At 47.4% G+C, this 25354-nt stretch overlaps 1 protein-coding gene across 2 annotated transcripts in view; it reads left to right on the top strand.

The window, feature by feature from the left end:
* The window catches only part of TCF7L1 (transcription factor 7 like 1), a 177029-nt gene that overhangs the window by 136932 nt on the left and 14743 nt on the right, over positions 1–25354 (top strand). For both annotated transcript variants that reach the window (XM_054475404.2, XM_054475405.2), the window contains exon 4: positions 12987–13070. In XM_054475404.2, the coding sequence (XP_054331379.1) occupies positions 12987–13070 (84 nt within the window). The remainder of the gene's footprint in view (positions 1–12986; positions 13071–25354) is intronic.

The following is a 25354-nucleotide window of genomic DNA, read 5'->3' as shown; positions in this document are numbered from 1 at the left end:
CCTGGGATGCTTTCCAGCTTCTCCTCCCATAGGGGGAAGTCCATAAACTTTAGAATTCTCAGGCCTGCTTTTGGTCAATGGACTTTCTGCAAATTATGACTGTTTTTGCCATCTAGTCACATTCTTGGTGAAGCCTTCACCTCTGTCTAGGAGCTGAGTTCCGCTTTGTGCCAGCCAGGAGAGATGCTTCTACGACCTGATTTCTGCCCCTCCTTCTCACCAGACAGAACATCTGTATCTACCTCCTGGCATAAATCAGAGAGAATAAATAGACTGCATCTTACAGGTCAATTTTAATCAACTGTTAGTAGCTGCCTCAGTGTTGAGGATTCTGAGGTCTTACCCAGCTTTATCAAGAAAGAGTACCATGGTCTACTAGCAGGGTCTGCCACAGGCACAGAGGGATGGAACCGCTCCTGTGCCCCATATTTGCTATCCCAAGATTCCAAGATCAGTTGGAAGTTTCTTTATTTTTTAAATAAACTCTGTCACCCAGGCTGGAGTGCAGTGGCGCAATCACAGCTCACTGCAGCCTCGAACTCCAGGGCTGAATCGATCCTCCCAGCTCGGCCTCTTGGGTAGCTGGGACGACAAGCGTGCGCCACCACACCTGGCTAATTTTTTTTGTATTTTTGTAGAGACAGGGTCTCATCTCACTTTGTTTCCCAGGCTGGTCTTGAACTCCAGGGTTCAAGTGATCCACCTGCCTCAGCCTCCCAAAATGCTGCGATTAGAAGTGTGAGTCCCATTCCCACCCACAAGTTTCTAGAAGGCAGAAATCATGTCCTTGTACCCTTAGAGTTACAACATAAACGCCCAAAGTCCTATATTCTAGTGCCAGTGTCGAGTAAATCCAACAGCCTCCAGCAGGCTCAGTTTCCTTTTTTTTTTTTTGATTCAGAGTCTCCCTCTGTCACCCAGGCTGGAGTGCAATGGTGTGATCTCAGCTCACTGCAACTTCTGCCTCCCAGATTCAAGCAGTTGTCCTGCCTCAGCCTCCCAAGTAGCTAGGATTACAGGCGCCCGCCACCACACCCAGCTAATTTTTGTATTTTTAGTAGAGACGGGGTTTCGCCATATTGGCCATGCTGGTCTTGCACTTCTCACCTCGTGATCCTCCTGCCTCGGCCTCCAAAAGTGCTGGGATTACAGGCATAAGCCACCGTGCCTGGCCCAGTTTCCCATTTTTTAAATGAACATAATAATATCTACTTTACCTATATCCAGGAGTCAGTAATATCAAATCAGATAATTAATATGGAATGCTTTAAAAAGTAAAACAACTATAGAAGTATATCCTGCCTGCAGGACCCAGCACAGATGCCACCTCCTCTATGAAGTTTTCAGTTGTTCCATGATAATTCTTGCCCATTGCGATCCCTGTCTTATCTGAACCTGTCATTTACAGGCTTATAGTCTAGTTATTTATGTACTTTAAAAAACCTTCCTGTGGTGTATCATGCACATAAACAGCCACCTTTTATGTGAGATACTCACTAAACATTGATGGAGGGCTCTGTACAGAGCTGCCACTGCATCTTGATCATCTGGTAGGCAGTCCTGTAAGAATGGGTGGCCTCCTGCCAGCTTTAAACAGCATAGTTTCATATTTTAGAAAGATATTTCTGGAGGTAAGTGAAGGGTAGACTGGAAGAGATGAACTGAGAACAGGAGCACTGGTGACTCAGTGGAGAGAGGATTTGGGATCCCTTCATTTCTGTCAACTACCCTATTCTTGGACAACAGACATTTTGTCAATGTGAGGCAAAGCAACCTGCCGATGTGGTTTGCAGCCCACTACCACCCCTTTCAAACTGGGTTGCCCCCCCACCCCCGCTGCCTTCCTCCTAGGTGAGAATCTGCAGGAGCTCAAGCAAACCCAGAAGGCTGCTGCAGGGGCCCCTCCTCAAAATAGGGTTCAAAAGATGTCCAGAAGCCATGGAACTGAGTGGCCCAGAGCAGGTTAGGGAGGTAAGTAAAGGCATTAAAGTGGGTTTTGAGGTTTCTGGTTAGGTACACTGAAAGCACAGGATTGAAAATAATTCATCTGGAGTAACTTTTAATAGCTTTGCTTACTGTTGCTATGATATAAGACATACTGATTGTAAAAATTTCAAGTGAAGAAGAAAAATACGAAAAAGGAACTAATAAAATTGCCTGAAATGTTAAAAATCCAGCGATAACATTTGGGTGACTATGCTTCCAGATTATTTAATTGGCTTTTCTCACTGAACAGTTTGTCCAGGACAGTTTATTCAGGTCAATAAATGTGAATGGCTGGGCGTGGTAGCTCAAAGCTATAATCCCAAGCACTTTCGGAGGCTAAGGCGGAGAGTTTGAGACCAGCCTGGGCAACATAGTGAGACCCTGTCTCTACCAAAAAAAAAAAAAAATTAGTCGGGTGGTGTGGTGCTTGCCTGTAGTCCCAGCTGTGCAGGAGGCTGATGTGGGAGGATTGCTTGATTCCATGAAGTCAAGGCTGCAGTGAGCTATAATTATGCCACTGCACTCCAGCCTGGCTGACAGGGCAAGACCCTATCAATCAATCCATTAACCAGTATATCAATCAATCAATAAAAAAATCACCCAGAAGGCATGCAGAACCTGCAGCCACAGGGCAGGAGGGCAGAGAGTCTTCCCCAGAGCTGCCCATGTCATGTGGCAGTTCAAAAGCCAGTTGCCTTTGTTTTCTTTCTAAAGTCATCCATTGCCTTGCAAAGACGGGAGAGTGTCTACAGAGACAGTGGAGGGAGTGGAACAGAAGCCAGCCTTCTGGGGGCTGAGAAGTACCTGGGAGGTGGGGAGGGCATGTAAGCAGCCTGTGTACATGCTGGGAAGGGAAAGGGGGAGAACCAGAAGGGGCAGCTGCCCACCAGCAGCTTCCTGGGCTCTCCTCCCGCCTCCTCCTCACTCACGACAGCGCGCAGACTCAGCCTCAGCTCCTTCTCTCTGGCCTCTTCCACCTGAGTGAAGAGCAAGTGCAGGAGAGGTTGCACAGGCTGTGCCAGCTGCAAGGAACCCACAGACCCCTCCTGTGTTTCACCTGCAGTGACTCCATACTCGTCCTCCCCCGTCCCCACCATCCAGCAGATTGTGCGCCCCACTTCCTCTGTACCACACACATCTTTTTTCCCTCCTTCAAATCATCACCCATACAGAGGACAATTCGCAGCCTCACTCATTACAAGAGTAATGGAAACTCCAGCGGGGGACTTTTTTACCTGTCAGTTTGGCAAAGTTTAAACAGTTTAATAACCTTGTATGGGCAAGGGTGTGGGGAAATAAGCCCTCTCCCAGGTTGCTGTTAGCAGTGTCAACTGGGAGAAATTTAATAACACTCCTCAGAACTTAAGTGTGCATATCTTTGACCTAGTGATTCCCCTCACAGCTGGAAATGTGTCCTCCCATTATAGACATACATGGGCGACATGGTGAGTGTTCAAGGGTGTTCACTGCAGCAGAAGCCTGGGAAACACCTCCATGTCTGTGAGCATGGGCCCCTTGAGTCGGTTATGGCACCACCCTATGGTGGCTGCTATGTAGCTGTAACCCAGGAGGAGGCAGCTCTGTGGGGATGGCTATGGGACCAGCCCTACTATGCTGGCAAATGGAGTGGGGACAGAGTGGCGTGGGTGGATATGTGCAGGCCAGAGAACAGGCTGCAGGCTGTGAAGGAGAAAGGTATTTGCTCTTTCAGCCCAGTCTGAGCTCCCGGTCAGAGGCCAGCAGGTGGACTCTGCATCCCGTGGGGACCAGGGCAGATGTTCTCACCTAAGGGCCTGAGGGGAGGGAAGCGTGTCAGTAGATTCCCAGGCACACAGTGACAGGGGAGAGACAGAGGGAGGGGCCCAGCAGGGTTCACCTCAGAGAAAGGAGGACCGGGCCTCCAAAGCCAGTTTCCATGAAGACTTCCTGCAGCGCATTGGTGGCTGGGCAGTGAGCACAGACACTGCCCAGGGCCAGCAAACCCAAGGTCACAGCCGATGGGAGAGGCAGCTTGCGACTCAGCAGGCCCAGCACTCCGGGCTGCAGAAATGCGGACCCGAAAGCAAGTTGAACTTTGACATTGTTTGAAAACCTAGGGCTCTGTCCCGGGGTCCCCCTGGTCAGGGCCACCACGGAATGGCTATGCCTAGTGCTCTGGGAGCAGAGTTTTCCCTCCTCCAGAGCATGCAGCTGTCAGGGGGACATACCTAGCCAAGTGTCCGGCTCTCCATCAAGACCTCAAGCAGGCCCACGTCAGCTGAGAACCATGTGTGTCTCAGCTTTCCAGCAGTCCCAGCAAGTCAGGACACATCTGAGATCAGCCCCCCAACCCGGCTCCTGCCCACGGGCATTGGTGTGCCCGAGCCAGCCGGCACCCAGCCAATTGGTAGCATCTCTTCCGCACTGAGCCTTCAGTGACTCATCGTGGTACCTTGAAATCAGCGGGAGTATTTACACCATGAATACCAGCAAATGCTTCGGTTTTTCACTTTGTTTTTTGCTTAGAGAGCCAGTTGTTAGGCATTTACCAACACACCACTGAACCAGACCTGTCTCCCCAGGTGAAGTGCAGGTCACAGGCTCCTAGAATACCAATAACTTACACATTTAGTGACTGAACACAGATTTCTTACAAGCTCCCGCATGCCCCACACTCTGCCTGGTCCTCTCCAGTGTGAGAGGACACTCACACTTGAGTGTGACAGCCACACGTGAGATAATCACTCTGCCAGGCAGTAGGTGTTCTTATTCCTATTTTACATGTGGAAACCAGAGGTTCTGAAAGGTGATGTATACAGGCACACAGCTTGTAAGTGGGGTTCAGCTAGGACCCCTGATTCCATGTTTGTTGAACACCTCAACCCGGTCGGCACTCCCAGCGCCCTCTGTGTTTAGACAAACAGCTGCGTTTGATTTTTCCTTCCAAAGGAGACCATCTAGTCCAGGCCCCTGCTTCAGGCTGATGAAGTAAAATATTCCCATTTTAAAGGTGAGAAGATGGAGTCCAGAAAGGTTAGAAAGAGCCTGGAACCCTGATCTCTTGCCTCCTGTGCTCTAAAACGAAAGCTTGGCTTCTGCGGGGGAGCCAGTTTTTAAAAACAAACCTTTGATCAAATCTAGGAGGCAAAATTGCCAGGTTCTTTGGAATGGGAGGGGAAGAGAATAGTTTGAGATCATCCACAAAAGAAAGATTCATTTGGGGAAAGCAGGGGAAAGAGGTGTTTATGGTGAAACTGACACCTAATTGACACACTCTTACTTTTGAGTTTACTATTCAGTCATGAAATGCTTTTGGAGCCCCTCTGCTTCCAGTGCATGGGCTTTAAAACCATTTGTTGACTAAATGCTGTAACAGGTGCTAGAGACAGCAAAGTCACTTCATTGGTTTAAGACCAGTGAAGGCCAGGTGCGGTGGCTCACCCCTGTAATGCCAGCAGAATTGGGAGGTGAAGGTGGGCAGATCACTTGAGCTCAGCAGTTCGAGACCAGCCAGGGCAACATGGTGAAACCCTGTCTCTACCAAAAATACAAAAAATTAGCCAGGCGTGGTGGCACATGCCTGTGGTCCCAGCTACTTGAGAGGCTGAGATGGGAGGATTGCTTGAGCCCAGGAGGTGGAGAATGCAGTGGTCTATGATTGCGCCACTGCACTCCAGCCTGGACGACAGAGTGAGACTCCATCTCAAAAAAAAAAAAAATACCTCAAGAAAGAATCTAACCTACCCTCAGGTAAAACAAAAAATGTGTTTGGTATTTAGTGCTATCCACAAAGTTAAGCAAAGGCATAAATTACTCATTCTTAAGAAAGAAGGGATAAGAGTATAAAACTTCTTTTACACTTTTGCCCCTGGAACTCTTTGTCTAATCCATCTTGTTTGGGAACAAGTTCTTTACACTTTCGTTTTCTCTTACTGACTGCTGAAAACTAAAAATGTTTTCCCAATTGGGAAAGCTTTTCTGTCTCCCTATTCCTGAGTTCATTGCTCAGTGTCAGTGTATTTTCAAACTTAGATCCATTTGTGAACTTTCCTACAGAAGATAGAAACAGGTCTCCAGGAACTGGCCAAGTTGGGCATCCCAGCCTCCATGCTACGTTTACATATTCTTGGCAGACCAAGCCAGTTACTGTGAGAAGCAGGCATTGCCCACGAGTGAAATAGGCTCCCGTGTGGTGGCTTCCCACCACAGTGACAATGACATTATTCAAAATGCTCTCCTTGTCCTCTTAGAGGCTCTATGTAACAGGAACCTATACTATAACTGTATTATAAATGAAAAATGTGAAGAAGCGATCCGTGTCTCCCCGTCTCCATTCTGCCACAGTTGCAGTCGTTTCTTGCCTGGACTACTGCAAATCCTACCAGAGTCAGCCTTCTAAACACCAGTCACATCTCTCCCCTGCTCTAAAGGCTTCAGGGAGAGGCTGTTCAACCCCACATTACAGATGTGGAAACTGGGCCTAAGCTCACTGCATTAATACAGCACGGGACAGGGTTTCAACACATCATGATTGCCGGGTTCTGGGTAAGGAATTGAGGTGCAGCATGACCCTTGAGGAGCTTACAGTCCCAAGGGCAGACAGAGTGTGCAAATGGGGAGGAGTAGCCTGGTGAGTGCCGTGGAAACACCATGTGCTGCTCCTCGAGAGCAATGGACTCGTGGAGGACTCATGCCAGGGAGGGTGACCTTGGGGGAGGACTGGGTTTTGAAGAAGGGGAGTTAAAGTTTCCCACGAGTGAAGGACGCAGTAAAGGCCGTAGCAGGCCGGGGAGCAGCAGGGCAGCGTGATGCGTTCAGAGTGCAGTGAGGACTCTGTGCAGCCGGGGTGGGGGGCGGTGAGGGTGGAAGCCAGAAGGATAGGGTGGTGCGGGATTGCTGGTGAGTTTGGGGGCTTTATCTCTTGACTCCAGAAACCAACCAGGGAAGTGTTTTGAGCAGGGGAAAGATGTGACTGCTGTTTAGAAGGCTGACTCCGGCAGGATTTGCAGTAGTCCAGGCAAGAAACGACTGCAACTGTGGCAGAATGGAGACGGGGAGACACGGATCGCTTCTTCACATTTTTCATTTATAATACAGTTATAGTATAGGTTCCTGTTACATAGAGCCTCTAAGAGGACAAGGAGAGCATTTTGAATAATGTCATTGTCACTGTGGTGGGAAGCCGCCTGCACCCGGAGTTTGGGTGTACCCTTGGGTTCTGCGTGGCACTGGGACTTTACATCTCCCGAAAAGCCTGGGCAACCCTTGCTTCTCTATCAAAGGGGATCCTGGCTCTAGGTCCCCAAAGTCACTATTTACCATAGGGGTCCAGAGAGGCAGGAAGGACCGGTCACCAAAACAGGGACCCTTTGCGTCTGCTGATGGGCAAGTGGCCAAAAATGGGCGAGACTGTGGGGCTGGACCAAGGGGCGCTTTCTCTGCCTACTGGGCCATTCCTCTAGAAGCAGCGGAAGGCGTTCTCTGGGCTGGAGTTTTCTCACCTGTGCAGTTTTTGGAGCTGACTTGTTTTCCTTGCGTGCAACTGTGGGGAGCTGTGGATTCTGTAACATGAAGCTTTGTTTCCTCTGTTGCCCAGGCCCTGCTTAAAGGCTTTTCTGTGAGAACGTGAGGACAGGGAGAATGTGGGCGTTCCCCTGAGCCCTGTAAAGTCCTGTCCACACTAAGCAAGTGTGGGACAGGGTGAGGACGGCTGGGGCGGGGCCCTCCCTACCTTCTGGGAGCCGGAGGGTTAATCTCCGTAGCTCATTGGCAGTCCTGCCTCTGTACAGGGCATGCTGGGATTTCCTCCCAGCTGTTTTACATCATGAAGATTTGTGTGTTGGGGAAATTCCAGGGCACAGCTGCAATTAATCTGCTCCATGGCTCCAATCAAAGCGAGGATTCTGTAGGATGGATTCTCCGCCTCCCTGCAGGAAAGGGGGCTCTAGCTCTCTAGTGACAGCATCTTTCAGAGGGACCCTTCCCGAGATCCACGTTGAGTAGAAACAGCCCGCCTGGCCAAGTGCTCGCCCCAAGGAGGGCTCTAAGGAGGGGCCAAAAACATTGAGAAAGAGAGGAGCAGAGCCCCTCTGAATAATAAAGCCGCAAGAACACTGATGGCAACACTCGATAAAGATGTCACCCAAAGAAAAGAAAACTTTGTTCACCTTTACTTAGGAATGTAAAAGTCAAACATTTAAAACATGACTAGCATTCCACAACACAGCATAAGAAGGAACAAACCACCATGACCAAATAGGGCTTACCTGGGAAATGCAAAAATGCCTTCATGAAGAAAATCTATTGCTATATATACATCTCATAAATGAGTCAAATAAGAGAAACCACATGACCATTTTGGTAAATGCTGAGAGAAAAATGCAACAACTGCTCCAATGAAAACAATGTAAAAATAGGATTAGAATCATCCTTCCTTAACGAGGTAAAGACATGTTTTAAACCACAGCCTCAGTCTACTTAACTGTGAACCACAGTAGCAGAACCCCAGTCCCCAGAAAAGTGTTTCTCAGATTCAGTGAGATTGGAAAACTGTGTATCTGTCCTGTCTTACATAGTCACGACGTATGTAAATCGAAGACAGTCGTACCTGCCGTTTGGGTTCGGTGTTTTCCTTTCTATTTTTGAGTATTCAAAAGCGAGTATTTAACCCATAGAAAGCACCCCAGAAGTGGGAGCGATCGCTGTTGCCTGGCCATCAGTTGCATTGATGTCATTCATCATCATTTCAATGTGTTACATTCCAGTGGGCATCCCCCAGGACGGAGGTGGCTGGACCAGCCTGTGTACACATCTTCACTATGGGCTGAAGCCCAGCCATGACACACTGGTCAGGAGCTGGGCCTTGCAGAGCCAGTTAAATGTACCCTAGACTGGGCATGGAGAAACCAGCAGTTTTAACCTGCCCACATACCATTACCATGCAAAGAATCTAAGCACAGTCGGCATCACTTACTTCCCCAAGGACATGCTCCCACCCATGAGTGATTGCCCTCAGGGTGATCGTGGGGTTGGCCTCACAGCTAAGAAGAGCTTTATTGGCTGGGCATGGTGGCTCACACCTATAATCCCAGCACTTTGCGAGAGCAAGGCAGGAGGATTGCTTGAGCCCAGGTGTTGAAGACGAGCCTGGGCAACATAGCAAGACCCCCATCTCTAAAAATAAAAAATAAAAATAAATAAATAAACAGAAGAACTTTATTTCTACTCTAGTTGGGCTGGGCCTGACCTAGGAATTCAGAACTACCTGGCCATCTTCAAATGTCTGGTACTGCAGTGGAAGAGGATTACAACGGGTGTCACTGGCTCCTGCTGCCCCAATTCATGGTTCTGGGAAGTTCAACTGTCCTTTCCTCAGAGTTGTGATGCAGAGGCCGTCCATGGCCAAGCTGTAGGGGCTCCAAAGTCTTAGAGCTCTTCCTCCTCCCCCCATCACTTATCTCCAAATCTTAAAAAGACAAATAGAAAAGGGGAAGTGATGATCCTCCACACCCCTGCCTCCCAGAGTGAGTCCCTCCCTGCACACCGCCCCTGCACCACCCCAGGCATGGCTGGAGCAGGGTCAGTCCCGGTGAGATGCTCACTGTTCCCAGGACCACCTCTCCCTTCTAGTCTTTTCCCTCACACTGCCTGACTCGCTGTAAGGGGCCAGGTATCAGTGGTAGGCACAGCCAGTGTGGTCTCCTCCCAGCAGAAGCCAAGACTTCTTGTTACGTGGATAAAACAAGTACATGGTCAGACACCCAAAAGAGTGGCTATTACTGAAAACCCTTACTATGAATGTGTGTACAAAATACAAGCATACATAAATGTACCTGTACCTTGATATCCCCAGCACCAAGGCAGACAAACCCTCATGGAGCTCGCAGTGTATTGGGTACCAGCTCCTTGGCCACTAGAGCAGTGATTCTCAGTTGGGGGAGGGAAGATTCTCTCCCTCAGCCCCGGGAGACATTTGGCAAAATCTGGAGACATTTTTGATGATCTATATGGGAGCGCATCAGCATTTAGTATTATAGTTAGAGGCCAAAGATGTTAAACTTTACAGGAGAGCCCACCACCCCCAATAAAAAAATTATCCAGCCCAAAATGTCATAGTGCTGAGATTGAGAAACCCTGCACTACAGTCCTACAAGCCAACTCTGCCAGACAAACTATAAGGTCACTTGAGAGGATTATTTAAGACCCAAAACTCTAGCACCATCCCAAACTAGGGTTTACATTTCTTTGGACAACCCCCATATGATCTAAGGACATCCCTGGTAAGCCAACAAGAATGAATGTGTGTCTTTGTGGCCCTAAATAGGGAGCAGATGCTGGTAGAGTTGATGGATTTTTAGGTACCCATCTATCCTGTTTAATATTAGGGGGTATAGATTTGGGATACTTCTCTTTAGCACCTGATAGTTGTTATTGTAGTTTAATTTTAAAAACCAGAAATGTTCAAGTTGTTGTTTCGAGAAAAACTAGTGTGGTGTTTAGGTTTCAAGTGCAAGCTCTGGGCACCTTCAGCATCCCTCCAGGAGAACACTGACATGCATGGACCCATTCTGTTCCTGGGTGATCAGCCCCGTGCAAGACAGAGAAGGAGAGAGAAAACACATCCGAGCAAAGAAAAGGCTGCGGGTGGAGAGTTGAGGAAGACAGTCTTAGGAAAAGCTTCGTGACTTGGTCTTGTGCAAGGTGTGGGATTTGAAGTCAAGAGACCTAGGCTCCGGCTCCAGCTGTCTTGTATGAAGTTGGGCAAGCGTTTAGCCTTTGTTTATGTCCATTAGCTCCTTTTTTTTTTTTTTTTTTTTGAGACAAGGTCTCACTCTGTCACCCAGGCTGGAGTGCAGTGGTGTGATCTTGGTTCACTGCAACCTCCGCCTCCCAGGTTCAAGTGATTCTTCTGCCTCAGCCTCCCAAGAAGGTGGGACTAAAGGTGCACGCCACCACGCCCAGCTAATTTTTGTATTTTTAGTAAGAGATGGGGTTTCACCATGTTGGCCAGGCTGGTCTTGAATTCTTGACCTCGAATGATTTGCCCACCTTGGCCTCCCATAGTGCTGGGATTACAGGCATAGCCACTGCGCCCGGCCTAGCTCCTTTTAAAATTTGGGATAGTCACCCCTACTAGTCATTGCAGGGTTGATGTGCAGATTACACTGGGTTTTCTGTGTGAAAATGCTTTGACAAGTGCAAATGTAGCACAAATGTTATTCACAGTGGAAATGAGTTTTAACTATTGATACCAATATTTGCCCAGTGCTTTTAACTTGCATTGAAATACCAGTTAATTCATGTCGGGTGTGTGTGCTCTGGGTAGGGCAAGGGATGGGTGGTGGTGGGAAGGGAGGAAGAAGATAGGGTCAGCAGAGGACAGGGACAGAGGTGAGACCCCATTTGAGGGCTGAGGGGTGGGGGTGCAGAGGTCGCAAAGTGAAAAGACTATCCTAATTCATAGGGCTTCATTCCCACTTCCCACCAGGTCTCCCACGCCAGGCCTGCTTGGCCCATCCCATGTGCTAGTCTGGCCTGTGGCACATGTGACCTTAAGTTGTTGTTCTTGCCCATGGACACCTTTTTGAAAGCCCAGTCCCTGCCGTCTTGGTCAAGACTTATGGTGAATGAAGAGCAAAGGGGCCTTCTGGGGCTCTTCCCATTGCCCTCCTGCTCCTGTACACAGCAGAGCCAGATTGTGATTGATTTTTCCTGATATTACATAACCAGAGTGAGGGATGATTCAAAGGCTTCTTTCTGTTTCTTTTTTGAGATAAAGTCTCACTCTGTCATCCAGGCTCTAGTGCCATGGCACAATCTTGGCTCACTGCAACCTCCGCCTCCCAGACTCAAGCGATTCTCCTGCCTCAGCCTCCCAAGTAGCTGGGACTATAGTCCTGCGCCCCCACACCCAGTAGAGACACACACTTAGTAGAGACGAAGTTTCACCATGTTGGCCAGGCTGGTCTTGAACTCCTGACCTCAAGTGATCCATCCACCTCGGCCTCCCAAAGTGCTGGGATTACAGGAATGAGCCACTGCACCCAGCCAAAGACTTCTTTTTGTGAAACTTCCTGGGGCCACCACTTTCCGTTACAGCTTTCATTCTCAAAGGAGTCTCAAGAATTCTGCGAAGAGGCTGCTTGCGGGTCTGCTGCCCAGAAGCAACCTGTCAGTGTTGACACTAAGACAACACGTGTGCTTTTGCTCCTGGCAAAGACTAATGGTTTGCTTATGGAAATAATAGGCGTCATTTATCAAATGTCTCCCATGTGCGAGGCACTGTGTTCAATATGTGACACCGTCCCTAGTCCTCCAAACAAGGACTGTGCCATGCCAGAGAAAGAGAGAGATTGTGTGTGTGTGTGTATGTGTGTGTGTGTGTGTGTGTGTTGGGGAGGTAATGTTTGGTTTGGGTTTTTTGCACTGATGTGAGAAAGAATGGGGTACTGGCTAATCTCTTCAGAGTTGAGAGACGCTATAATGAAGTAAAGCTCAGCATCCTTGAGTTAGGGTAGATGTTGCCCATGACTCCGTGTCAGGCAGATGGCTTTTATTCATTCATTCCCAGATACTTCTGGACGGCTGTTTCGTAGGGAGCATTGTGTGTGGATGTCGTAAGCGATGGAAATGGGTGAGGCAGGATGGCCATCTGGGAACCTCTGCTTCCTTGGTCAGCCCTGCCTGTCCATGACTACAGCATAGGGAGGGGACTTGAGCCTCACCAATAGGTTCTTTTAATATGTTGATTGGTTGTGCTGGAATGGATCAGTTCTCTCCACCACTTAAAGTTCAGCTTAGTTGTCATTCGTGTCTCCCCCAAAATGACTGAGGGCTTGGTGAGGGTGGTAGTGATTGTAAATATATGCTCGCCCCTGTTATAATCATTTGGGCACGTGGCATGAAAATGCAGGCCACCCCAGTGGCCTGCCCCGGCACCCTAACAGCAGAGCCCAGCAAACTTTGGGTATTTGTGAGGCCTCATCTCACCAACAACTTTTTCTTTTCTGTTCCCTATGCAGTACCTGCAGATGAAATGGCCCCTCCTCGATGTCCCCTCCAGCGCCACAGTCAAGGACACGAGGTCACCATCTCCAGCACACTTGGTAAGTCTGTTTCACCTTAAAGCACCAAAGGGCCCTGTTAGTGGCCTCATCCCATGCCACTGCCTTCTGCCATTGTGCTGAAGCAGATGGGGTCCAACAGTGTTTCCTCAAATGTGTGAGTACAGTGAGGAAGAGCTGAGTGCTTGGGGCTAACAATTGGGTTGTGACCTCAACACACACACCACACCGCCTCAGATGTTGTGTAACTGGAAGAGCCGTCCCCCAACCCCCACGGCCCTGGCTGCTCACCCTGGTTCATCACGGAAGCCTGCCTCCGATCCTTCCCGGCTGCCATCTGAACCCGCTGCCCACTTCACGTGGGCAAGAGTGGCCTCTCTCTCCTGTTGAGGCTTACCCAGAATTGCCTCCTCTTCTCCCTCATAGCTGCCAGGCAATAGTTGAAGAGGCTCTTCTGTTTTTGTTTTTGTTTTTGTTTTTGTTTTTTGAGATGGAGTCGGGCTCTGTCGCCCAGGCTAGAGTGCAGTGGCACGATCTTGGCTCACTGCAACCTCTGCCCCCCAGGTTCAAGCGATTCTCCTGCTTCAGCCTCCCAAGTAGCTGGGACTACAGGCATGTGCCACCACGCCCGGCTAATTTTTTGTATTTTTAGTAGAGATGGTGTTTCACCGTGTTAGCCAGGATGGTCTCGATCTCCTGACCTCGTGATCCGCCAGCCTCGGCCTCCCAAAGTGCTGAGATTACAGGCATGAGCCACCACGCCCGGCCGAAGAGGCTCTTCTGTACAGGATGTTATAGGAAAGAATTCAATAGGACATATGCAAACAAATGCTCCTCAGGGCAGCCGAGCCTCTTCTGCCAGGCCCTGTGGCAATACCAGCTGGAAAGGAGGGTCTGGACAATCCTGGGAGATGGGAGCAGTGGATCCAAGCAGTTCCTCTGGCCTCCTCAGGACATGCAAAGGACTGAAACCCAAAGCTGATAAGAGATGCTCCTGGAACAGAACCAGATATCCTACTTTCCTGGACTTTTCCTGGGTGCTTGGGTCAACACTTGCCTTAAGACACACTCACCGCACAAGCTAACTGGTGCTTGCCCACTGTACAGTGAGCCTCAGAATCAGGGAATGCGGTTAGAAGGGACCCTCATCCTGCATGACCTATGCATTTTACAGACGAGCAGACATAGGACCTCACAGTTACTGCCCTGTACTAGGTATTAGGCGTTGGGCTTCTATGATGTTTATTAAAATTTAATTACAGAAAATTTTAAAGATGTATCAAAGTAGAGAGAATTACATAATGAATCCCCATGTTCCCTTCACCTAGAATTTCCCTCCTGCTACATTGGGATTTAAAGTGAATCCCAGACATTATTTCATCTCATAGGACATTTTTAAGAGATACTGATAGCCGGGCGCAGTGGCTCACGCCTGTAATCCAAGCACTTTGGGAGGCCAAGGAGGGCAGATCACGAGGTCAGGAGATCGAGACCATCCTGGCTAACACGGTGAAACACTGTCTCTACTAAAAATACAAAAAATTAGCCAGGCGTGGTGGCAGGCGCCTGTAGTCCCAGCTACTAGGGAGGCTGAGGCAGGAGAATGGTGTGAACCCCGGAGGCAGAGCTGATAGTGAGCCAAGATCGCACCACTGCACTCCAGCCTAGACAACAGAGAGAGACTCCGTCTCAAAAAAAAAAAAATACTGATAATTCTTATTCATTAAAAGCTTAGAGTCTAGCAGAAAAGAAAGAAGATATGTGCAGAAAGCTAAATAAATAGGGGTGCAGGGAGCCTGTATGATTTCCAGTAATCAGGAGACCCGCTCCTGTGGAGCCCTTGGGAGTTTACAGTGGGCTCTACAGTGGGATGCCACATGTAGCTCTCAGGTGATTGTCACAGCCATCACCAGGGAGTCAGGCAAGGATGACAGTGGAAGGAACTGTGAGTGGCGGGACCAGCCATCCGGGAAAGGCAGCAGGTTCTGCAGCCAGTCGCCAAGGCACAAGCTGCCATTGAACAAGCACTCCACACCTCAGGCATAAGCCAGGGTAGTGGCTCTGGCCCGGAGTCCCACTTGGGATGGCCAAGCACGAGGCACGGGTGCCCTCTAGTGGTGCCAGTCAGCCCTGGTGGAGGATGTCCAGACCACATCCGCCCACCCTAGACCTGGCTCGTGCCCCGCACCTCCCCGCAGTGCAGCCATCTCCGTTTCAGATCTGTGCCTTCCTCTCCTTCTCCTGTACCGTCCACCAGCCCACTCCTGAAGACCTGAGATGGCTGGGTCCTCTGTCTTAGTGTCTCTCTGCATAGTGTCGCATCTCCATCTACTTTTCAAGAACGTTATTTCCCTTTAAAAACTAACACATGAGGCCGGGTGCGGTGACTCACGCCTGTAAGCCTAGCACTTTGGAAAGCTGAGGCAGGCAGATAACCTCAGGTCGGGAGTTCGAGACCAGCCTGACCAATGTGGAGAAACCTTGTCTCTACTAAAAATACAAAATTAGCCAGGCGTGGTGGTGCATACCTGTAATCTCAACTACTTGGGAGGCTGAGGCAGGAGAATCGCCTGAACCCGGGAGGCAGAGGTTGCAGTGAGCCGAGATTGTGCCATTGAACTCCAGCCTGGGCAACAAGAGCAAAACTCCGTCTCAAAAACAAACAAAAAAAAATTGGCGTGGTGACATGCACCTGTAATCCCAGCTATTTGTGAGGCTGAGGCAGGAGAATTGCTTGAACCCAGGAAGTAGAAGTTGCAGTGAGCTGAGATTGCACCACTGCACTCCAGCCTGGGCAACAGAGCAAGACTCTGTCTCAAAAAAAAAAAAAAAAAGAACGAACATATAGGGGCCAGGTATGGTGGCTCACGCCTTTAATCTCAACACTTTGGGAGGCCAAGGAGGGAGGATTGCTTGAGGCCAGGAGTTTGAGACAAGTCTGGGTAACATGGCGAGATCTCTACAAAAAAAAAAAAAAAATTTTTTTTTTTTTTTTTTTGAGACGGAGTTTTGCTCTTGTTGCTCAGGCTGGAGTGCAATGGCGTGATCTTGGCTCACCACAACCTCTGCCTCCCAGGTTCAAGTGATTCTCCTGCCTCAGCCTCCCAAGTAGCTGGGATTACAGGCGTGTGCCACCACACCAGCTAACTTTGTATTTTTAATAGAGACGGGGTTTCTCCACGTTGGTCAGGCTGGTCTCAAACTCCCAACCTCAGGTGATCCACCCTCCTCGGCCTCCCAAAGTGCTGGGATTACAGGTGTGAACCACTGTGCCCGGCCAAAATTTTTAAAATTAGCCAGATGCAGTCATTCGCACCTATAGTCCCATCTACTCAGGAGGCTGAGTCAGGAGTTCAAAGCTGCAGTGAGCCATGATTGTGCCACTGCACTCTAGCCTGGGTGACAGAGTGAGACCCTGTCATGAACAAAAAAACAAAACTAACACGCCTGTGTTAGTTAGTACTTACAGGCGTGTACTCTGAGTTTCCCATTCTTCCTTTTGCACAGAGCAATCCTTCTCTGAGAAATGAAAGAAAAACCCTGTGTTCAGCCTTCCTGTTCCTGTGAGCACCATCCTGTTTCTTTTTTAATGTTTACCATCTGACTTCCCACACCTCTGTCACCTCCTTTATTCTGCCACTCCACTGCAGCCCAGCTCAGCGCTCCAGTCGTCATCGAATAACTAACACCACTCATTTTCCTGCTTTTTTGCAACACAGCTGACAGCCAAGGCCTGACTTCTGTCTGCTTCCTGTAAATCTTTTCATTGACTCCAAGATATTGTGTTAATACACATAATCAGTTGTTTGTCCTTTTGAAGCTCCCATTTTCTTTCTAGACTTTTATTCAAATAAATCAGCTCTTCATCATCACTTATTACTCTCAATGTTTGTGACAGAAAAATATATAAGATCTCATCAAGAGAGCTGTAGAACTCTCAAGAAAGTTCTACACCCATAGTTCCAACTGCCAAACAAACATCTAACCATTGCAGATGTGTGCTCCGCAAATAATAACTCAGCATTGTGGTGGAGCAGGGGTCCCTTATTTTGTCTAAGGGCAGAGAGGCATGAACCGTTGCCATACATGGCATTATCGATAGCAACATGGATAGTTTTCTAGTAAATTTTATATTACCATAGTCTATATTATAATATAGCAAAGCAGAAACAGGCCTCAAAAACTTAAGGAACATTTATGGGAGAAAATCTTAACATTAACTGGGAATTCAACAGATGGGGCGAAGACCATCATTCTCAATTTTTGAGGCAGAGCATCTTATTCCAACGAGAGGTGTGTACGTGCAGGAGCAAAACCTGAGATACCCGGGGAGGAGGGTATATGAGTGGGAGGCTGTATAATACACTTGGTTGAAATCCCAGATCCACCTCTTTCTATTTATGCAGCTCCAAGCAAATTACCTCATCTCTCTTTGCCTTGGTTTCCTCATCTATTAAATGGGGATTAAAAGAGGACTGACTTCATAGAGTCGTTGTGCGAAAATGAGCCAGTGTATTGTAATGAGTCTAGAATTGTGCCTCTACCACAAAATAAGTCCTCAATAACTATTAGCTTACTACTCCCAGCATCACCATCACCACTACCGCTACCTCTACTATTATTAAATGAGAGGGAAAGAACAATGAAAATACTGTTTAATTAGCAAAACTAAGAGGTAATGAGGGCCTGAATTAGGTGCCAGAACAAATGGACAGATTGCAGAGGTAACAGAGATAATGAGCCTATAGAATTTAGCATCTAATCCCCCAAGGATATGATTTAATTGGTCTGGGGTGCGGCTGGTATCTTAGTTTTTAAGCTCCACGGGAGATTCCAAGGGGCAGCCAGAGTCGAGGATCACTGTTGTAATTGCAAATCACAAACCAGAGGCGGAGTGGAAGGAGGACCTAGAGACATCCCAGTTTACTTGATGCGGCTCTCCAGGCCAGACGTGTGAGCAGGACTTGAAGGTTTTTCGGAGGGAGTCACAGAGGTTTGGACACCGGCTTTTTTGTTAAAATACTTGAGATTATGAAATGTATTTTAGAGTCAGGAGTAAAATATTTCAGATGAGGTTTGCCCTGGGCGTAGAGCAAGTGAAGGAAACAGCCTGCATACTTGCAGAGATTTAGTGAGTCATGTAGAAGCTGCCTAACAAGGAAGTATGTCTAAGCAAGTCACAACTGGGCCAGGGTGCGGGATGAAGTTAAGTGCTTAATAATTTGGACTTTACACCTTCAAAACGAGCTCTAAAGACTAACAGTAACATTGTATAAGCAACTATTTGTAAGATCCGATCAGTGTAATTTCATCACTTGCAGATTATTATCCAGACCCCTCACCATGGCCCCACATGCCAGGTGCCTGTCTTCCCTCCACTGTCCCCCAGGAACACTGTGTCCAGCCACGCAAAACACATATATGCCCCTCTAGAATATAAACAACACGAAGACAGGAATTGCATCTGAGCGCCTGCTGTAATGCTCGGGAGCATTTGTTGAATGAATGGAAGAATGAATGGTCTGGTAAAAAGTTAATACCCCTTCTCTACCCACATTTACCCAAGATCCAATCCCTTTTTTCTTTCAGAACTGTTTTTTAATTTTAAAAAATCTTTTTTTGAAACCATAAAAGTAATGCATGCACTGTGTAGAACTCTTGGGAAAATGCCAGAAAGCACAGAAAAAGATCTATAATCCCACAACCCACAAACATTTTGTTAAATAGTATTTCAGTCTGGAGTGTGTGTGTGTGTGTATACTTATAACTTGCTTTCTGATGACCAGAATGCTTCCTGTCCAGGTAGATGCCTAATAAATTCTGCTGAGTTACAGGCAAATGGGGCCAGAGACCCAGAGACCAGGAGACAAATAATCCAGATAATTTGGAAATGGTTGCAGTTCTCCAAAACTTTAGAGTGACTTAATCCAGCTTTTTGGAAAATGGTCAGATATTCAGGGGTTTTTTAATGCAAATTTTAGCTGTTAGGCTGAGCATCCAGAATCAGAAAAGGGACCTAAAGAGTAAGGAGTTGAGGGATAGAGGAAGGTGTGGAGAAAAATCTAGATGAGGTTAGTGCAAAGGCAGAAATATCTACCAGCTTTGAAACTTTGCCACCTCTCTCTTCCTGGTTGCCTCTTATTTAAACATTTTAAAAATAGATAGACATAGATGGTTTCCAGTTGTTTGTTTTGAGACAGTCTCACTCTTGCCCAGGCTGGAGTGCAGTGGCACAAACTCAGCTCACTGCAACCTCCACTTCCTGGGTTCAAGAGATTCTCCTGCCTCAGCCTCCCGAATACCTGGGATTACAGGTGTTCACCACCACGCCCAGCTAATTTTTTTGTATTTTTAGTAGAGACGGGGTTTCATCATGTTGGCTAGGCTGGTCTCGCACTCCTGGCCTCACGGGATCCACCCACCTCAGCCTCCCAAAGTGCTGGGATTACAGGCACGAGCCACCACGACTAGCCCAATTTTTTTTTTTTTCCCCCGAGACAGAGTCTCACTGTGTCGCCCAAGCTGGAGTGCAGTGGCACGATCTCAGGTCACTGCAACTTTCACATCCCGGGTTCAAGCAATTCTCCCTGCCTCAGCCTCCCAGGTAGCTGGGATTACAGGCACCTGCCACCACACACGGCTAATTTTTGTATTTTTTAGTAGAGATGGGGTTTCACCGTGATAGCCAGGCTGGTCTTGAACTCCTGACCTCAGGTGATCTGCCCGCCTTGGCCTCCCAAAGTGCTGGAATTACAGGCGTTAGCCACCTCGCCCGGCCCCAATTTTTAAGCTAAAGTTAACATCCTGTGCATATATTTGTATATATGTGTGCTTTTCCCCCCATTAAAAAAAAATTAGAGATAGGGTCTCACTGTGTTGCTCAGGCTGGCCTTGTACTCCTGGCCTCAAGTGATCCTCCTACCTCAGTCTCCAAAAGTGCTAGGATTACAAGCACGAGCCATCATGCCCAACCTCCCCATTTTTGAGATATAATTTACATATAGTGAAATTCACACGAGTATATAGTTCTGTGAGTTTTGACAAACTTTTACAGTCATACATGAGTTCACCACAATCAAGATATAGAACAGTTCTCCTAGTCAGCTTAGCTTGGTATGAAAAGTAAAAATAAAAAAGATATAGAACAGTTCTGTGTTAGGGTTCTCCAGGGAAACAGAACCAAGGTGATGTATGTATATATAGCGAGTGAGTGAGTGAGTGTGAATGTGTAGAGGGAGAAAGATTTAAGATGGTAGGCTGGTAGGCTGGAGACTGGCAGGAAAGAGTTACGGTCTAAGTCTAAAGGCAGTCTGCTGGCAGAGTTCTATTCAATTTTAATGCTCAAGAATAATCCTCTTTGGCACCATTCATTCTCTGTCCTTCCAGCCCACCAGGATGGGAGCTGGGAGCTGTGCCCCTGAGGCCCTGGGCAGCAGCCACACCTTGTGAATCCCCTGTTGGGGTCATTCTTCCCTCTTCTTGAAAGATAATAAATGTTTGCAGCCACATCACTGTAGTCCATTCTGTAGAAGTCTGACAGCCTTCTTTCCCTTCGTCGTTTGTCCGCTTTAATTTCTGCTGGAGTGGTTGGTTGAATCCATGAGTCACAGCCCCAGTCTTATTATCTGATCGTCCAGCCACACCATTGGTGTTCTCTCAGGAACACACCTTCTCATTTTTTTGCAATGAGGCTAGGCTGAGGATTTTCTAAATTTTCAAGTTCTGATTCCTGTTTGCTTAACAATAATTTACTTCTCACATTTTACTACAAGCAGTAAGGAGAAACCAAGCCACACCTTCAGCACTTTGCTTAGAAATAACTTGTGCTGAATATCTAAATTCATCACTCACAAGTTCTGCCTTTCACAAAACACTACAAAATAACTCAGCCATGTTTCTTCCCACTTTGTAACAAGAATCGCCTTTCCACTAGTTCCAATAACATGTTCCCCATTTCCATCTGAAGCCTTACCGGAAGCACCTTTAACATCCATATTTTTGGGGTTTCGTTTTTGTGTGTATGTGTTTGTTTTGGTTTTGTGGTTTTGGTTTTGTTTTTGGAACGGAGTTTCACTCTTGTCACCCAAGCAGGAGTGCAGTGGCACGTGATCTCAGCTCACTGCAACCTCCACCTCCTGGGTTCAAGCGATTCTCCTGCCTCAGCCTCCCGGATTTTGGGTTTTTGTGCTTTGTTGAGACAGGGTCTCACTCTGTCACCTAGGCTGCAGTGCAGTGGCATGATCATAGCTCACTGCAGCCTCAAACTCAAGCATTCCTCCCTCCTCAGCCTCCCAAATAGCTAGTACTACAGGTGTGCACCACCACATCCAGCTATTTTTATTATTTTTTGTAGAGATGGGGTTCCACTATATGGCCCAAGCTGGTCTTGACCTCCCAGGCTCAAGTGATCCTTCTGCCTCAGCCTCCCAAAGTGCTGAGTTTACTGGTCATATGTATTTTTAAGGGAGAATGGGAACATTTAAATGGTAGCTGCCTTTGGGAAGTGGGGAGGAGCATGAGACTGGTGGAGTGTTTAAGAAGATTTAACTTTCTGTGATGTTTTATTTAAGAAAAAAAGAACAAAATTTAAAAGCTATAAAAACAATCCCACATGGCAGGTTTTGGGTGTGGTATCATTCTTTATACTTTTGTGTATTTCTCAAAAAATATTTTTGTAGACTTTATGTCTTAAGTTAGCTATTTCGCTCTTTTTGTTTTTTAAGACAGGGTCTTGCTCTGTCACCCAGGCTGGAGTGCAGTGGCACAATCTTGGCTCACTTCAACCTCCACCTCCTGGGCTCAAGTGATCCTCCCACCTCAGCCTCCCAAGTAGCTGGAACCACAGGCGTGCATCATCAAGCCCAGCTAATTTTTTGTATTTCTTATAGAGATGGGGTTTCAGCATGTTCGCCAGGCTGGTCTCAAACTCCTGGGCTCACCCAATCTGGCTGCCTTGACCACCCAAAGTGCTGGGAATACAGGCATGAGCCACCACACCCAGCCCAAGTCAACTGTTTCTTTGATAATGCTGTGTAACAAACAATTCAGTGGCTTACATTAGCAAACATTTCTTTTTCCACTGGTGGACCTGTGGGTCACTTGGAGTGGCTCTTTTAGCTTGTTAAGGGGGAGGTTCAGGTCTTCTCCACATGGCTCTTATCCCAGGACCAGTGGCTATCCAGGTCATGTCCTTCTCATGGCATGTGGCAGATACAAAAGAAGGGAAGCATATTGAAAGCTTCCTCTCACTTCATTTCATGTCTGCTAATATTCCATTGGTCAGAGCAAGTCATAAGGTGATATGGTGTGGATCTGTGTCCCCACCCAAATCTCATGTCTAACTGTAATCCCCAATGTTGGAGGTAGGGCCTGGTGGAAGGTGACTGAATCACGGGAGTGGTCCTTCATGAATGGTTTAGCACCATCTCCTAGTGCCATTCTTGTGATGGCAAGCAAGTTTTTGTAAGATCTGGTCATTTAAAAGTGTGCAGCACCTCCCCCACTCTTTCTGTCCTGTTCCTCCTCCACCAAGTAAGATGCGCCTGCTCCCCTTCACCTTCCTCCATAATTAAAAGTTTCCTGAGGCCTCCCCAGGAGCCGAGCAGGTGCCAGCATCATGCTTTCTGTACAGCCTGCGTAACTATGAGCCAATTAAACCTCTTTTCTTTATAAATTACCCAGTCTCAGGTATTTCTTTATAGCAATGGAAGAACAGACTAATACATAGGGGCAAGTCTAATACTGATGGGGCAAGGGAAGGAAAGAGAATTATAAATAAATAAAAAAGCGAACACATGGCTACATCTTGACCTATTGATCTTGTTTAGCATTTGAGATTCAAGAATGTAGAACATACTCTAAACAGAAATAAATTATTGCAAGTCTTAACAGTCTCGTGTCCAAGTACTTCCTGTCAGAGTTTAGCATCTTCAGTAGGATCAAAATTAGAATTTCTCTTGGTTGTCATCTTCTCAGTATTAGAAGGACCCTACCAATACTGTTTAGACACTGGCAGCATCTTCCTTATCATCCCGTTGGTGGGTCTCTTGAGCAGGCATCGGAGTCATCTGGGGAACTTGATAAAACAAAGATTGCTGAACCCCACTCCTAGAGTTTCTGATGGAATTTAGGTGTGGCCTGAGCACTGGGAATTTTTTTTTTTTTTTTTTTTTTTTGAGATGGGGTCTCGCTCTGTCGCCCAGGCTGGAGTGCAGTGGCACGATCTTGGCTCACTGCAAGCTCCACTTCCCGGGTTCACGCCATTCTCCTGCCTCAGCCTCCTGAGTAGCTGGGACTACAGGCGCCCACCACCACGCCTGGCTAATTTTTTGTAGTTTTAGTAAAGACGGGGTTTCACCATGTTAGCCAGGATGGTCTCGATCTCCTGACCTCGTGACCTGCCCGCCTCAGCCTCCCAAAGTGCTGGGATTACAGGCATGAGCCACCACGCCCGGCCGAGCATTGGGAATTTTAAAAGCTCTCTGGGTGATTTCATCTCTGGGTGAATCAAACTTTGCAGAGTTTGATTCAGTGGATCGCGGTAGGTCGAGCCTGAGAATTTGCATTCTAACAAGTTTCCAGGTGATGCTTATGCTGCTGGTCTGGGGACTGAGCTTTGAGAACCACTGGCATAGGGACATTGTCTGCACTAATAATGGTAAACACCCAGTTTTAGCATTGCAAATTGGGTCACTCTCAGAAGCAAACTGGATAGTTTCATGCCAAATTATTGATTGCTGAGCCAGTGCTGGATGCTCTCGGAAAGAACATCAATAGCTCTGCCCCAGCTTTGAGCTGAGAAACCTGATGCTGCTTAACATGCCAATTCTCAAAAATATTCATTGGAATTTCTCTTTTACAACTGTACATATAGCCAGGCATGGTGACTCACACCTGTAATCCCAGCACTTAGGGAAGCTGAGGTGGGAGGATCACTTGAGCTCAGGAGTTTGAGACCAGCCTGGGCAACATAGTGCGACCTCATCTTTACTAAAAATAAAAAAAATTAGCCAGGCATGGTGGCACATACCTGCAGTCCCAGCTACTCAGGAGGCTGAGGTAGGAGGATTGCTTGAGCCCAGGAGGTTGAAGCTGCAGTGAGCCATGATCAGGCCACTGCACTCCAGCCTGGGTGACTGAGACCCTGTCTGAAAAAAAAAAATTTTTTTTAATAAAATTGTACATAACAGATAACCAGGTATACTGGTATCTTCTTACCACTATACCTGTGTAGATGTAGAAAACTCCAAAACCCATAGCATATCCTGTTGGTGCTCTGTACTACCCTCAATACTGATTGTAATTCTTAATACACAGTAATAACTTTTGGGTTTTTTGTTTTGTTTTGTTTTGTTTTTTGAGACAGAGTTTCGCTCTTGTCACCCAGGCTGGAGTGCAATGACGTGATCTTGGCTCACCGCAACCTTTGCCTCCCAGGTTCAAGCGATTCTCCTGCCTCAGCCTTCCTAGTAGCTGGGATTACAGGCATGTGCCTGCATGCCCGGCTAATTTTGTATTTTTATTAGAGACAGGGTTTCTCCATGTTGGTCAGGCTGATCTCGAACTCCCGACCTCAGGTGATCCGCCCGCCTCGGCCTCCCAATGTGCTGGGATTACAGGCATAAGCCACGGTGCCTGGCCACTTTTGAGTATTATTTTAACTCCCAGAAAAGTTTCAAGAATAATACAAGGAACTCCCATATAACCTTTATCCAGATTTACACATTTTTCCCCTGGGCTTTGTGCTTCTCTTTCTCTCTGTTTTTTCTTTTCTGAAAAGTTTGAGAGTAACTTGGAAACATTGTGACCCTTTACCCTTAAATATTTTAGCTATATTACCTAAGAACAAAGGCATTCTCTTAAATAATCACAGTACAGTCCTCAAAATGAAGAAAGTAACGTTTACTTTTTTTTTTTTTTTTTTTTTGAAACAGAGTCTCATTCTGTCGCCCATGCTGGAGTGCAGCGGCACGATCTCGGCTCACTGCAGCCTCCACCTCCTGGGTTCAAGTGATTCTTCTGCCTCAGCCTCCTGAGTAGCTGGGATTACAGGTCCCCGCCACCATGCCCAGCTAATTTTTGTATTTTTAGTTGACACGGGATTTCGCCATGTTGGCCAGGCTGGGCTCAAACTCCTGACCTCAAATGATCCACCTGCCTCGGCCTCCCAAAGTGCTGGGACTATAGGCTTGAGCCATCATACCCAGCCAGTAACATTAACTTTTCATATTATTATCTAATTCGCAATATAGACTGAACTTTTGGCCCGTGTCCCAATAATGTCCATGATAGCCCATGTGTTTCTCCTGGTCCCGGGTTCTACCCGA

The sequence above is a fragment of the Pongo pygmaeus genome, chromosome 12 (assembly GCF_028885625.2).
Source record: "Pongo pygmaeus isolate AG05252 chromosome 12, NHGRI_mPonPyg2-v2.0_pri, whole genome shotgun sequence".
NCBI classification, from domain to species: Eukaryota; Metazoa; Chordata; class Mammalia; order Primates; family Hominidae; genus Pongo; species Pongo pygmaeus.
The sequence above is the reverse complement of the archived record's forward strand: the minus strand, read 5'-3'. Positions and strand labels throughout refer to the sequence as shown.